Source organism: Oncorhynchus clarkii, chromosome 7 (assembly GCF_045791955.1).
Source record: "Oncorhynchus clarkii lewisi isolate Uvic-CL-2024 chromosome 7, UVic_Ocla_1.0, whole genome shotgun sequence".
NCBI lineage: Eukaryota > Metazoa > Chordata > Actinopteri > Salmoniformes > Salmonidae > Oncorhynchus > Oncorhynchus clarkii.
Window position 1 is genome coordinate 83,820,168 of NC_092153.1, and position 14,027 is coordinate 83,834,194.

Sequence of the window (14,027 nt, forward strand, 5' to 3'; positions counted from 1 at the left end):
CGATACTATACAGTACTATAGTTAGAGAAAGACAACGATACTATACAGTACTATAGTTAGAGAAAGACAACGATACTATACAGTACTATACTAGTAGGGAGGAGGAGAGATACCTAGTTAGAGAAGAACAATGATACTATACAGTACTATAGTTAGAGAAAGTGACCTTGTATAGTAACTGAGGGAGACCTTGTCCTCGTTACCATTCTAACTGAGGGAGACCTTGTCCTCGTTACCATTCTAACTGAGGGAGACCTTGTCCTCGTTAGTATTCTAACTGAGGGAGACCTTGTCTTCGTTACCATTCTAACTGAGGGAGACCTTGTCCTCGTTACCATTCTAACTGAGGGAGACCTTGACCTCGTTACCATTCTAACTGAGGGAGACCTTGTCCTCGTTACCATTCTAACTGAGGGAGCCCTTGTCTTTATACAAATACACCTGCGTTGAGAGCTAATGTAGGGTAAGTAAAATTATCATATGCAGCAGACTTAAGTTCAAACTTCCTTCTTTAACAATTTCTGTGAGGAGGAACTTATAAGTTTAACCGGAGATTTAGTTACAGCCTGATATACACACAATGCGTCACGGGGCACGGCGTCACGGGGCACGGCGTCACGGGGCACAGCGTCACGGGGCACAGCGTCACGGGGCACAGCGTCACGGGGCACAGCGCCACGGGGCACAGCGTCACGGGGCACAGCGTCACGGGGCACAGCGTCAAAGGGTACAGCGCCACGGGGTACAGCGCCACGGGGTACAGCGCCACGGGGTACAGCGTCGGAGCGCTTGTTATTTAGAACACTCCGGTGCATTAGTTCTAAGCGCAAACTGTTTTGGCGAAGAGGAAATTGTCGCCCTCAATACATCACTTTCAATGGAAGCAGATGTCATTGAGCAGAGTGCCGCCGGGTTAAACACTATGCACCTTTACCCATGTGACTCACCATCAGTCTGCACATGGAGAACAGAACGCTGAAGAGATTCTCCAGAGCCCCCAGACAGTCCTCTGTTCCACTCTCTCCCTGTGGGGTTACAATACACGGTTACAATCATCATCATCTTCCTCCTCTTCCTCTTCCTCCTTATAACATGTTCCATACATTACACAACAGATCTTTAACCAGAGTCATTGATGATTATTGATGACCAACTCAATCCATTCACATTACTGTAGTCAATATAGCATAGTCAACAGAGAAACAGAGGTTACTGTAGTCAATATAGCATAGTCAACAGAGAAACAGAGGTTACTGTAGTCAATATAGCATAGTCAACAGAGAAACAGAGGTTACTGTAGTCAATATAGCATAGTCAACAGAGAAACAGAGGTTACTGTAGTCAATATAGCATAGTCAACAGAGAAACAGAGGTTACTGTAGTCAATATAGCATAGTCAACAGAGAAACAGAGGTTACTGTAGTCAATATAGCATAGTCAACAGAGTAACTGTTACTAAAGGTTACTGTACCTTTAAGCTATTTGACTGCCTCGGTGTTTGAGGGTGAACTCACCTTGAAACGCCTGCGGTTGGTCCTCACGTACCAGTTGGTCAGCATGTCCACAAACTTGACAAGCTTTGGCACCACCGTGTACAGCCTGTAAGCTGCGAAGGAGACACTGTGATTACAACTCATGTCTGGAGGAGAGGGAGCGGCCGGGAAAGGTCGTCTATATAAACGACAGACGCATAACAGTAGCAGAGTTCTGTATAGCGAACTGGGGTTGCGGTCAGAATTGACGCATTGAAACAAGTAGTGTTGTCAGTGTTGTGGCAGTGTTGTCTATTTAAGCAATGAGGCCCCGAGGAGGTGTGGTATGTGGTCAATACACCACGTCTAAGGGCTGTTCTTAAGCACGACCCAACGCGGAGTGCCTGGACTCAGCCCTTAGCCGTGGTATATTGGCCATATATCACCAACCTCCCGAGGTGCCTTTTTTTCCTGTTATAAACAGGTTACCAATGTAATTAGAGCAGTAAAAATACATGTTTTTGTCATACATACCCGTGGTATACAGTCTGATATACTACGGCTGTCAGCCAATCAGCATTCAGGGCTGGAACCACCCAGTTTATAATGTGTTTTTATCCTATATGTTGTTGTTATATCCATCATGTTGGCATGGTTGTCTGCCCAGTAATAATTGCCCCTTGGTTATAGCTATTTACTGAATTGAATTTCATTTAAAATCGGTTTAATTTAACTGAATGTAACATTAAGTATACAATTTTTTAAAAGCCTTTCAGTGAAGAGGTGTAGTTTTGTCACTCATCTCAACCTTGAACAACTGGATGAGAGACTGTGTGTGTGTGTGTGTGTGTGTACGGTGTGTACACGTTGTGTGTGTGTGTGTGTGTGTGTCTCAAATAAAAAACACAATTGTATTTGTCACGTGCTTCGTACACAACAGGTGTAGACTAACAGTGAAATGCTTCCAGACGGGTCATTCCCAACAAATGAAGAGAGAAAATTAGATCGTAGTCTTGTATTGACGCTTAGCCTGATTTGATAGTACGTCAGAGGTCGTAGCGGGATTTCTTATAAGCGTCCGGGTTAGTGTCCCGGTCCTTAAAAGCGGCAGCTCTAGTCATTAGCTCAGTGAGGATGTTGCCTGTAATCCATGGCTTCTGGTTGGGATATGTATGTACGGTCACTGTGGGATCCACTGACTGATGATTGATTGAAAGAAATTGACAATAAGAAGATTGTGGGAGCTGTACTGTTAGATTTCAGTGGAGCCTCTGATTATTATTGACCGTAACCTGTTGTTTGAGAAATCATATGTGTTTATGGCATTTCAACCTCTGTCATATCGTTGATTCAGAGTGATCTATCTAATAGAACTCAAAGGGTTACTTTAATGGAAGCTTCTCTAATGTTAAATATGTAAAGTGTGGTGTACCGCAGGGCAGCTCTCTAGGCCCTCTACTCTTTTCTATTTTTACTAATGACCTGCCACTGGCATTAAACAAAGCCTGTGTGTCCATGTATGCTGATGATTCAACCATATATGCACCAGCAACCACAGCTAAGGAAGTCACTGAAACCCGTAACAAAGAGTTGCAGTCTGTTTTTGAATGGGTGGCCAGTAATACACTGGTCCTGAACATCTCTAAAACTAAGAGCATTGTATTTGGTACAAATCATTCCCTATGTTCTAGACCTCAGCTGAATCTGGTAATGAATGGTGTGGTTGTTGAAATAGTTGAGGAGACTAAATTACTTGGCGTTACCTTAGATTGTAAACTGTCATGGACAAAACATATAGATTCATTGGTTGTAAAGATGGGGAGAGGTCTGTCTGTAATAAAGAGATGCTCTGCTTTTATGACACCACACTCCACAAAGCAAGTCCTGCAGGCTCTAGTTCTGTCTAATCTTGATTGTGGTCCAGGGCATTCCCATGCCGTTGCCTCTTCACAGGGGCATTCCCACGCCATTGCCTCGTCACAGGGGCACGTTGAAAGAGGATTCTCCAATTAAGAGTATCATTTTGATTACAACGTGGTGCATAGGCTACAGCTGATCTAACGGAATAGCCCAAAATGTTTTCTCAGCTCAGATTTACTCAAGAGGCATGCAACACACGCAGCCTAGCCTATGGGACTAGTGAAAGTTGTTTACGTAGGTATTCATTCGGGTTCACAGTGCAGACCGAACCGAGGTCTCTGTAGGAATAAGTGTACGGTTACACCCCTAGGAAGCGGCTGTGTGTGTGTGTGTGTGTGTGTGTGTGTGTGTGTGTGTGTAGCTCACCATCCATCTCAGCTTTAAAGAACTGGATGAGAGACTGGGTGAAGGACTGGATCCATTTGTCCATGATGTTGTCACTGCGCTTGGCTGTGGCCTCGTTGTACAGGAAGCTGATGCCGTCCTCCTGAAGGGCAAAGGTCACAGGGCAAAAAGGTCACACAGAGAACAGGACACGGAAAGAGAAAGTGAGCGAGCGTGCGAGAGAGAGAGCATGATAGAGAGAACGTTACAGAGTTTAAAGGCTGTGATAGGTGGTATCTTGTGTGCTGGTTGAGGTGTTCTCCTCATTAAACTACTGTCTGGTTGAGGTGTTCTCCTCATTAAACTACTGGCTGGTTGAGGTGTTCTCCTCAATAAACTACTGTCTGGTTGAGGTGTTCTCCTCAATAAACTACTGTCTGGTTGAGGTGTTCTCCTCATTAAACTACTGTCTGGTTGAGGTGTTCTCCTCAATAAACTACTGTCTGGTTGAGGTGTTCTCCTCATTAAACTACTGGCTGGTTGAGGTGTTCTCCTCAATAAACTACTGTCTGGTTGAGGTGTTCTCCTCATTAAACTACTGGCTGGTTGAGGTGTTCTCCTCATTAAACTACTGTCTGGTTGAGGTGTTCTCCTCAATAAACTACTGTCTGGTTGAGGTGTTCTCCTCATTAAACTACTGTCTGGTTGAGGTGTTCTCCTCAATAAACTACTGTCTGGTTGAGGTGTTCTCCTCATTAAACTACTGTCTGGTTGAGGTGTTCTCCTCAATAAACTACTGTCTGGTTGAGGTGTTCTCCTCAATAAACTACTGTCTGGTTGAGGTGTTCTCCTCATTAAACTACTGTCTGGTTGAGGTGTTCCTCAATAAACTACTGTCTGGTTGAGGTGCTCTCCTCAATAAACTACTGTCTGGTTGAGGTGTTCTCCTCAATAAACTACTGTCTGGTTGAGGTGTTCTCCTCATTAAACTACTGTCTGGTTGAGGTGTTCTCCTCATTAAACTACTGGCTGGTTGAGGGGGGGCTAGGGCTGTAAGGGGAGGGCTGGGGGGGTTAGGGCTGTAAGGGGAGGGCTGGGCTAGAGGGGGGAGGGGTTTGGGCTGTAAGGGGAGGGCTGGGGGGTGGGGGGGGGGGGTTAGGGCTGTAATGGGAGGCCTGGGGGGTGGGGGGGTTAGGGCTGTAAGGGGGAGGCCAGGGCTAGAGGGGGGAGGGGTTTGGGCTGTAGAGGGAGATGGGCACCTTGTGCAGAGAGGGAGGAGTTGGGCAAGGGGACAGCACCTTGTAAAGCATGTGTACATTTTCCACTTTCTGCACATGCTGGAGTTGGGGATATGGAGAGGGAAGCTGGGGAGGTGTGGCAGGGCAGGGGTAGGCGTAATAGGGGTAAGGCTTGGGTTAAACCGGGGGCAGGGTACGGGAGACGGGGGTAGGGGACATTTAGCAGCCTCTAGAAGTTCTGGACCAGGAAGCGGTAGGCTGGGGGATGTGAGAAGGCCTAAGGCTGGGTTACAAGGTTACCTTGTGGAGACGCTGGACGTACTGGACCAGGAAGCGGTAGGCTGGGGGAGGTGAGGAGGCCTAAGGCTGGGTTACGAGGTTACCTTGTGGAGACGCTGGACGTTCTGGACCAGGAAGCGGTAGGCTGGGGGAGGTGAGGAGGCCGGGGAGGTGAGGAGGCCTAAGGCTGGGTTACGAGGTTACCTTGTGGAGACGCTGGACATTCTGGACCAGGAAGCGGTAGGCTCGGGGAGGTGAGGAGGCCTAAGGCTGGGTTACGAGGTTACCTTGTGGAGACGCTGGACGTTCTGGACCAGGAAGCGGTAGGCTGGGGGCGGTGAGGAGGCCTAAGGCTGGGTTACGAGGTTACCTTGTGGAGACGCTGGACGTTCTGGACCAGGAAGCGGTATGCGTTGTACCAGGGGAGGAACACATCCTTCAGAACATCTCTGACTCCTTCCTCTTTGAAACGCAGGTTCTCAGCTCTCACTACCGGGGAGTTGATTAGGTAGAGCCTAGAGGGGGAGGGGGCATAAAATAGATGCTTGGTCATCTAAATCCCCCTCCAGGGGCGGCAGGGAGCCTAGTGGTTAGAGGGGCATCAGGTAGCCTAGTGGTTAGAGGGGCGGCAGGTAGCCTAGTGGTTAGAGGAGGCAGGTAGCCTAGTGGTTAGAGGGGCGGCAGGTAGCCTAGTGGTTAGAGGAGGCAGGTAGCCTAGTGGTTAGAGGGGCGGCAGGTAGCCTAGTGGTTAGAGGGGCGGCAGGTAGCCTAGTGGTTAGAGGGGCGGCAGGTAGCCTAGTGGTTAGAGGAGGCAGGTAGCCTAGTGGTTAGAGGAGGCAGGTAGCCTAGTGGTTAGAGGAGGCAGGTAGCCTAGTGGTTAGAGGAGGCAGGTAGCCTAGTGGTTAGAGGAGGCAGGTAGCCTAGTGGTTAGAGGAGGCAGGTAGTCTAGTGGTTAGAGGGGCGGCAGGTGGCCTAGTGGTTAGAGGAGGCAGGTAGCCTAGTGGTTAGAGGGGGGGAGGCAGGTAGCCTAGTGGTTAGAGGCAGTTAACCCACTGTTCCCCGGTAGGCCTTCATTGTAAATAAGCATTTGTTCTTAACTGATTTGCCTAGTTAAATAAAGGTTACATTTCAAACTATACCCTGCCTTATTAAACCTATGGTAATGCCAGAGAGACACAGAGAGTAAAACACAGTGTGTGAGTAGAGAGTTCACCTCAGGGCATCGGCTCCATAGTTCTCCACAACCAGACCTGGATCAGGGTAGTTCTTCTTGCGTTTACTCATCTTCTGTCCATCGCTGAGAGACACAGAGATAGAGACAGAGACAGAGAGAACATCACTTTACATCTGGTAATGAAATTAGTTATTCCAGGTTATTATGCTGTCTGTCTGTCTGTCTGTCTGTCTGTCTGTCTGTCTGTCTGTCTGTCTGTCTGTCTGTCTGTCTGTCTGTCTGTCTGTCTGTCTGTCTGTCTGTCTGTCTGTCTGTCTGTCTGTCTGTCTGTCTGTCTGTCTGTCTGTCTGTCTGTCTGTCTGTCTGTCTGTCTGTCTGTCTGTCTGTCTGTCTGTCTGTCTGTCTGTCTGTCTGTCTGTCTGTCTGTCTGTCTGTCTGTCTGTCTGTCTGTCTCTCTTTGTATATCTGTCTGGGCTCTGGTCGAATGTATTGCACAATATAGGGAATAGGACTGTGCACTATATAGGGAATAGGGCCCTGGTCTATAGTAGTGCACTATATAGGGAATAGGGCCCTGGTCTATAGTAGTGCACTATATAGGGAATAGGGTGCCATAGGGCTCTGGTCTAAAGTAGTGCACTATATAGGGAATAGGGCCCTGGTCTAAAGTAGTGCACTATATAGGGAATAGGGCCCTGGTCTAAAGTAGTGCACTATATAGGGAATAGGGCTCTGGTCTAAAGTAGTGCACTATATAGGGAATAGGGCCCTGGTCTAAAGTAGTGCACTATATAGGGAATAGGGCCCTGGTCTAAAGTAGTGCACTATATAGGGAATAGGGCTCTGGTCTAAAGTAGTGCACTATATAGGGGATAGGGCTCTGGTCTAAAGTAGTGCACTATATAGGGAATAGGGTGCCATAGGGCTCTGGTCTAAAGTAGTGCACTATATAGGGAATAGGGCCCTGGTTAAAGTAGTGCACTATATAGGGAATAGGGCCCTGGTTAATGTAGTGCACTATATAGGGAATAGGGCCCTGGTCTAAAGTAGTGCACTATATAGGGAATAGGGTGCCATAGGGCTCTGGTCTAAAGTAGTGCACTATATAGGGAATAGGGTGCCATAGGGCTCTGGTCTAAAGTAGTGCACTATATAGGGAATAGGGTGCCATAGGGCTCTGGTCTAAAGTAGTGCACTATATAGGGAATAGGGTGCCATAGGGCTCTGGTCTATAGTAGTGTACTATATAGGGAATAGGGTGCCATAGGGCTCTGGTCTATAGTAGTGTACTATATAGGGAATAGGGTGCCATTGGGCTCTGGTCTATAGTAGTGTACTATATAGGGAATAGGGTGCCATAGGGCTCTGGTCTATAGTAGTGTACTATATAGGGAATAGGGTGCCATAGGGCTCTGGTCTATAGTAGTGTACTATATAGGGAATAGGGTGCCATAGGGCCCTGGTCTATAGTAGTGTACTATATAGGGAATAGGGTGCCATAGGGCTCTGGTCTATAGTAGTGTACTATATAGGGAATAGGGTGCCATAGGGCCCTGGTCTATAATAGTGTACTATATAGGGAATAGGGTGCCATAGGGCTCTGGTCTATAGTAGTGTACTATATAGGGAATAGGGTGCCATAGGGCTCTGGTCTAAAGTAGTGTACTATATAGGGAATAGGGCTCTGGTCTATAGTAGTGTACTATATAGGGAATAGGGTGCCATAGGGCTCTGGTCTATAGTAGTGTACTATATAGGGAATAGGGTGCCATAGGGCTCTGGTCTATAGTAGTGTACTATATAGGGAATAGGGTGCCATAGGGCTCTGGTCTATAGTAGTGTACTATATAGGGAATAGGGTGCCATAGGGCTCTGGTCTAAAGTAGTGTACTATATAGGGAATAGGGCTCTGGTCTATAGTAGTGTACTATATAGGGAATAGGGTGCCATAGGGCTCTGGTCTATAGTAGTGTACTATATAGGGAATAGGGTGCCATAGGGCTCTGGTCTAAAGTAGTGTACTATATAGGGAATAGGGTGCCAGAGGGCTCTGGTCTATAGTAGTGTACTATATAGGGAATAGGGTGCCATAGGGCTCTGGTCTATAGTAGTGTACTATATAGGGAATAGGGTGCCATAGGGCTCTGGTCTAAAGTAGTGTACTATATAGGGAATAGGGTGCCATAGGGCTCTGGTCTAAAGTAGTGTACTATATAGGGAATAGGGCTCTGGTCTATAGTAGTGTACTATATAGGGAATAGGGTGCCATAGGGCTCTGGTCTATAGTAGTGTACTATATAGGGAATAGGGTGCCATAGGGCTCTGGTCTATAGTAGTGTACTATATAGGGAATAGGGTTCTATAGGGCTCTGGTCTATAGTAGTGTACTATATAGGGAATAGGGTGCCATAGGGCTCTGGTCTAAAGTAGTGTACTATATAGGGAATAGGGTGCCATAGGGCCCTGGTCTATAGTAGTGTACTATATAGGGAATAGGGTGCCATAGGGCTCTGGTCTAAAGTAGTGTACTATATAGGGAATAGGGTGCCATAGGGCCCTGGTCTATAGTAGTGTACTATATAGGGAATAGGGTGCCATAGGGCTCTGTTCTAAAGTAGTGTACTATATAGGGAATAGGGTGCCATAGGGCTCTGGTCTCATTATTATGGAAGAGGACTTTACTGGAACAGGGATGTACGGCTCCATTCCACTGTCACACAATGAAGGGGCCTGGTCAGCACCAGAGGGTGACTGTGTGACTGTGTGACTGTGTGTGTGTGTGTGTGTGTGTGTGTGACTGTGTGTGTGTGTGACTGTGTGTGTGTGTGACTGTGTGTGTGTGTGTGACTGTGTGTGTGTGTGTGTGTGTGTGTGTGTGTGTGTGTGTGTGTGTGTTGGGGGACAAGGTGAACTGACCTGGCCAGCACCAGTCCGTTGACGATGACGTTCTTGAACGGTGGTTTTCCAAACAGAGCGGTGGACAACACCAGGAGGGTGTAGAACCTAACGAGGGGAACAGGTAACCATCACATTAGGACAACACCAGGAGGGTGTAGAACCTAACGAGGGGAACAGGTTACCATCACATTAGGACAACACCAGGAGGGTGTAGAACCTAACGAGGGGAACAGGTAACCATCACATTAGGACAACACCAGGAGGGTGTAGAACCTAACGAGGGGAACAGGTTACCATCACATTAGGACAACACCAGGAGGGTGTAGAACCTAACGAGGGGAACAGTTTACCATCACATTAGGACAACACCAGGAGGGTGTAGAACCTAACGAGGGGAACAGGTTACCATCACATTAGGGAGAAGGTTGCCATCACATTAGGGAACAGTTTACCATCACATTAGGGAGAAGGTTACCATCACATTAGGGAGAAGGTTACCATCACATTAGGACAACACCAGGAGGGTGTAGAACCTAACGAGGGGAACAGGTAACCATCACATTAGGACAACACCAGGAGGGTGTAGAACCTAATGAGGGGAACAGTTTACCATCACATTAGGACAACACCAGGAGGGTGTAGAACCTAACGAGGGGAACAGTTTACCATCACATTAGGACAACACCAGGAGGGTGTAGAACCTAACGAGGGGAACAGTTTACCATCACATTAGGACAACACCAGGAGGGTGTAGAACCTAACGAGGGGAACAGTTTACCATCACATTAGGGAGAAGGTTACCATCACATTAGGACAACACCAGGAGGGTGTAGAACCTAACGAGGGGAACATTACATTAGGGAACAGTTTACCATCACATTAGGGAGAAGGTTACCATCACATTAGGGAACAGTTTACCATCACATTAGGGAGAAGGTTACCATCACATTAGGGAGAAGGTTACCATCACATTAGGGAACAGTTTACCATCACATTAGGGAGAAGGTTGCCATCACATTAGGGAACAGGTAACCATCACATTAGGACAACACCAGGAGGGTGTAGAACCTAACGAGGGGAACAGTTAGGGAGACAGGAAGAAGGTTACCATCACATTAGGGAGAAGGTTACCATCACATTAGGGAGAAGGTTACCATCACATTAGGGAGACGGGGAGAATGTTACCATCACATTAGGGAGAATGTTACCATCACATTAGGGAGAAGGTTACCATCACATTAGGGAGAAGGTTACCATCACATTAGGGAGAATGTTACCATCACATTAGGGAGACGGGAAGAAGGTTACCATCACATTAGTCTGGAGGGCTAACAGTGTCTTGATACCTTAGCTCAGCAGGCTAACAGTGTCTTGATACCTTAGCTCAGCAGGCTAACAGTGTCTTGATACCTTAGCTCAGCAGGCTAACAGTGTCTTGATACCTTAGCTCAGCAGGCTAACAGTGTCTTGATACCTTAGCTCAGCAGGCTAACAGTGTCTTGATACCTTAGCTCAGCAGGCTAACAGTGTCTTGATACCTTAGCTCAGCAGGCTAACAGTGTCTTGATACCTTAGCTCAGCAGGCTAACAGTGTCTTGATACCTTAGCTCAGCAGGCTAACAGTGTCTTGATACCTTAGCTCAGCAGGCTAACAGTGTCTTGATACCTTAGCTCAGCAGGCTAACAGTGTCTTGATACCTTAGCTCAGCAGGCTAACAGTGTCTTGATACCTTAGCTCAGCAGGCTAACAGTGTCTTGATACCTTAGCTCAGCAGGCTAACAGTGTCTTGATACCTTAGCTCAGCAGGCTAACAGTGGCTTGATACTTTAGCTCAGCAGCCTAACAAGGTCTTACCATCCTCTGGTCTGGTCGATGCCCTCAGCAATGAAGTCAGCGGGGAAGGTGTCTTCGAACTCCTTCCTGTTCTCAAAGGGGTAGTGGGCCTGGGCGTAGGGCATGCTGCCCGACTCAAACCAGCAGTCAAACACCTCAGTGACCCTGCGCAACACACCTTTACCACAGCGGGACGGGATAGTCAACTGGTCAATGCTATGGAAGGATAGAGGCAGGGAGAGAGGGAGAGGGAGAGAGAGAGAGGCAGCGAGAGAGGGAGAGAAGAGAGCGAGGTGAGAGAAAGAGCGAGAGAGAGAGAGGCAGAGAGAGAGAGAGAGAGAGAGAGGAGAGAGCAAGAGCGAGAGAGAGAGAGACAGAGATAGAGAGAGGAGAGAGCAAGAGCGAGAGAGGCAGAGAGAGAGAGGCAGAGAGAGGGAGAGGCAGAGAGCGAGGAGAAAGAGCGAGAGAGAGAGAGAGAGAGGCAGAGAGAGAGAGAGAGAGAGAGAGAGAGAGAGAGAGAGAGGCAGAGAGAGAGAGAGAGAGAGGCAGCGAGAGAGAGAGCGAGAGGGAAAGAGAGAGAACATGGATTTTTTTTTAACCTTTATTTAACTAGGCAAGTCAGTTAAGAACAAATTCTTATTTTCAATGACGGCCTAGGAACAGTGGGTTAACTGCCTGTTCAGGGGCAGAAAGACAGATTTGTACCTTGTCAGCTCGGGGATTTGAACATGAAACCTTTCGGTTACTGACCACTAGGCTACCCTGCCGCCAGGAGGAGGTTGTGAACATTAAATATAGAACGATGAGCATGGAGTCTTGGTGTGGATAGATTAAATGAATTAAAACACAATGGAAAGAGGATGGCTCAATGATAGCATTACACGAGGGTGGTTCATTAGCGGGTGGTTCATTAGAGGGTGGTTCATTAGAGGGTGGTTCATTAGAGGGTGGTTCATTAAACAGGATGGTTAATTAGAGGGTGGTTCATTAGAGGGTGGTTCATTAGAGGGTGGTTCATTAGAGGGTGGTTCATTAGAGGGTGGTTCATTAGAGGGTGGTTCATTAAAGGGTGGTTCATTAAAGGGTGGTTCATTAAACAGGGTGGTTCATTAAACAGGGTGGTTCCTTAGAGGGTGGTTCCTTAGAGGGTGGTTCCTTAGAGGGTGGTTCCTTAGAGGGTGGTTCATTAAAGGGTGGTTCATTAGAGGGTGGTTCATTAAACAGGGTGGTTCATTAGAGGGTGGTTCATTAGAGGGTGGTTCCTTAGAGGGTGGTTCCTTAGAGGGTGGTTCATTAGAGGGTGGTTCATTAGAGGGTGGTTCATTAAAGGGTGGTTCATTAGAGGGTAATGACAGTGTATCAGTCATCCAGGATGACCTCCTGTTAGTGATCTGGTTCTGTTCCTGACCTTGTCTGTGTTGCGTCCAACCATCACTGTGTGTGTGTGTGTGTGTGTGTGTGTGTGTGTGTGTGTGTGTGTGTAAAATCGCTGCAGACGATCAGTGACTCACCTCTCCCGATGCAGATCAGTTACTTTCACTCCTGTCAACTCCTCCAGCTCAGCCATGGATCCTACACACACCACCTGGACACACACACACACACACACACACACACACACACGGTCAGCAACAGAGCAATAGCCTCCATTCTGTCTTCCTGTAAATGACAGACAGCTGAAGATGGTGTGTAAACACGGTGGGTGTGTGTGTGTGTGTAAACACGGTCGGTGTGTGTGTGTGTATACACGGTCGGTGTGTGTGTTAACCAAACAAGAACTATAGGAATATTCTCTCACACCTTCAGAGTTCAAATGACATTTTAGCTATTAAATGGTGATTTGAGATCAAAAGTGAATTGGGCACTCAGGACCCCCTAACGGAGCACGCAGGACCCCCTAACGGAGCACGCAGGACCCCCTACCGGGGCACGCAGGAACCCCTACCGGGGCACGCAGGACCCCCTAACGGAGCACGCAGGACACCCTAACGGAGCACTCAGGACCCCCTACCGGAGCACTCAGGACCCCCTACCGGAGCACTCAGGACCCCCTACCGGAGCACTCAGGACCCCCTACCGGAGCACTCAGGACCCCCTACCGGAGCACTCAGGACCCCCTACCGGCGAACAATGAACTAAAAACTTAAGAGTAATTTTTCGACGAGCCTCTCGTTCTCATCAAGTCGTTGATTCGACGAGCCTCTCGTTCTCATCAGGTCGTTGATTCGACGAGCCTCTCGTTCTCATCAGGTCGTCGATTCGACGAGCCTCTCGTGGTCGTCGATTCGACGAGCCTCTCGTGGTCGTCGATTCGACGAGCCTCTCGTGGTCGTCGATTCGACGAGCCTCTCGTTCTCGTCGATTCGACGAGCCTCTCGTTCTCGTCGATTCGACGAGCCTCTCGTTCTCGTCGATTCGACGAGCCTCTCGTTCTCGTCGATTCGACGAGCCTCTCGTTCTCGTGGTCGTCGATTCGACGAGCCTCTCGTTCTCGTGGTCGTCGATTCGACGAGCCTCTCGTTCTCGTGGTCGTCGATTCGACGAGCCTCTCGTTCTCGTGGTCGTCGATTCGACGAGCCTCTCGTTCTCGTGGTCGTCGATTCGACGAGCCTCTCGTTCTCGTGGTCGTCGATTCGACGAGCCTCTCGTTCTCGTGGTCGTCGATTCGACGAGCCTCTCGTTCTCGTGGTCGTCGATTCGACGAGCCTCTCGTTCTCGTGGTCGTCGATTCGACGAGCCTCTCGTTCTCGTGGTCGTCGATTCGACGAGCCTCTCGTTCTCGTGGTCGTTGACCACAGGGGACTTTATTGGCGCAGGCGTTTGTGACAGACATGTAAACGTGTGCTTTATAAAACAATGTACATTTGATTGATTGCTAAAGGCTTATT

At 48.2% G+C, this 14,027-nt stretch overlaps 1 protein-coding gene across 1 annotated transcript in view; it reads right to left on the reverse strand.

The window, feature by feature from the left end:
* The window catches only part of LOC139413919 (isoleucyl-tRNA synthetase 1), a 103,895-nt gene that overhangs the window by 37,685 nt on the left and 52,183 nt on the right, over window positions 1–14,027 (reverse strand). The window contains exons 15-22 of the mRNA XM_071161780.1: window positions 12,651–12,724; window positions 11,161–11,355; window positions 9,324–9,410; window positions 6,447–6,530; window positions 5,604–5,748; window positions 3,759–3,879; window positions 1,515–1,606; window positions 948–1,025 (exon numbers count right to left, since the gene is read on the reverse strand). Of these exons, the coding sequence (XP_071017881.1) occupies window positions 948–1,025; window positions 1,515–1,606; window positions 3,759–3,879; window positions 5,604–5,748; window positions 6,447–6,530; window positions 9,324–9,410; window positions 11,161–11,355; window positions 12,651–12,724 (876 nt within the window). The remainder of the gene's footprint in view (window positions 1–947; window positions 1,026–1,514; window positions 1,607–3,758; window positions 3,880–5,603; window positions 5,749–6,446; window positions 6,531–9,323; window positions 9,411–11,160; window positions 11,356–12,650; window positions 12,725–14,027) is intronic.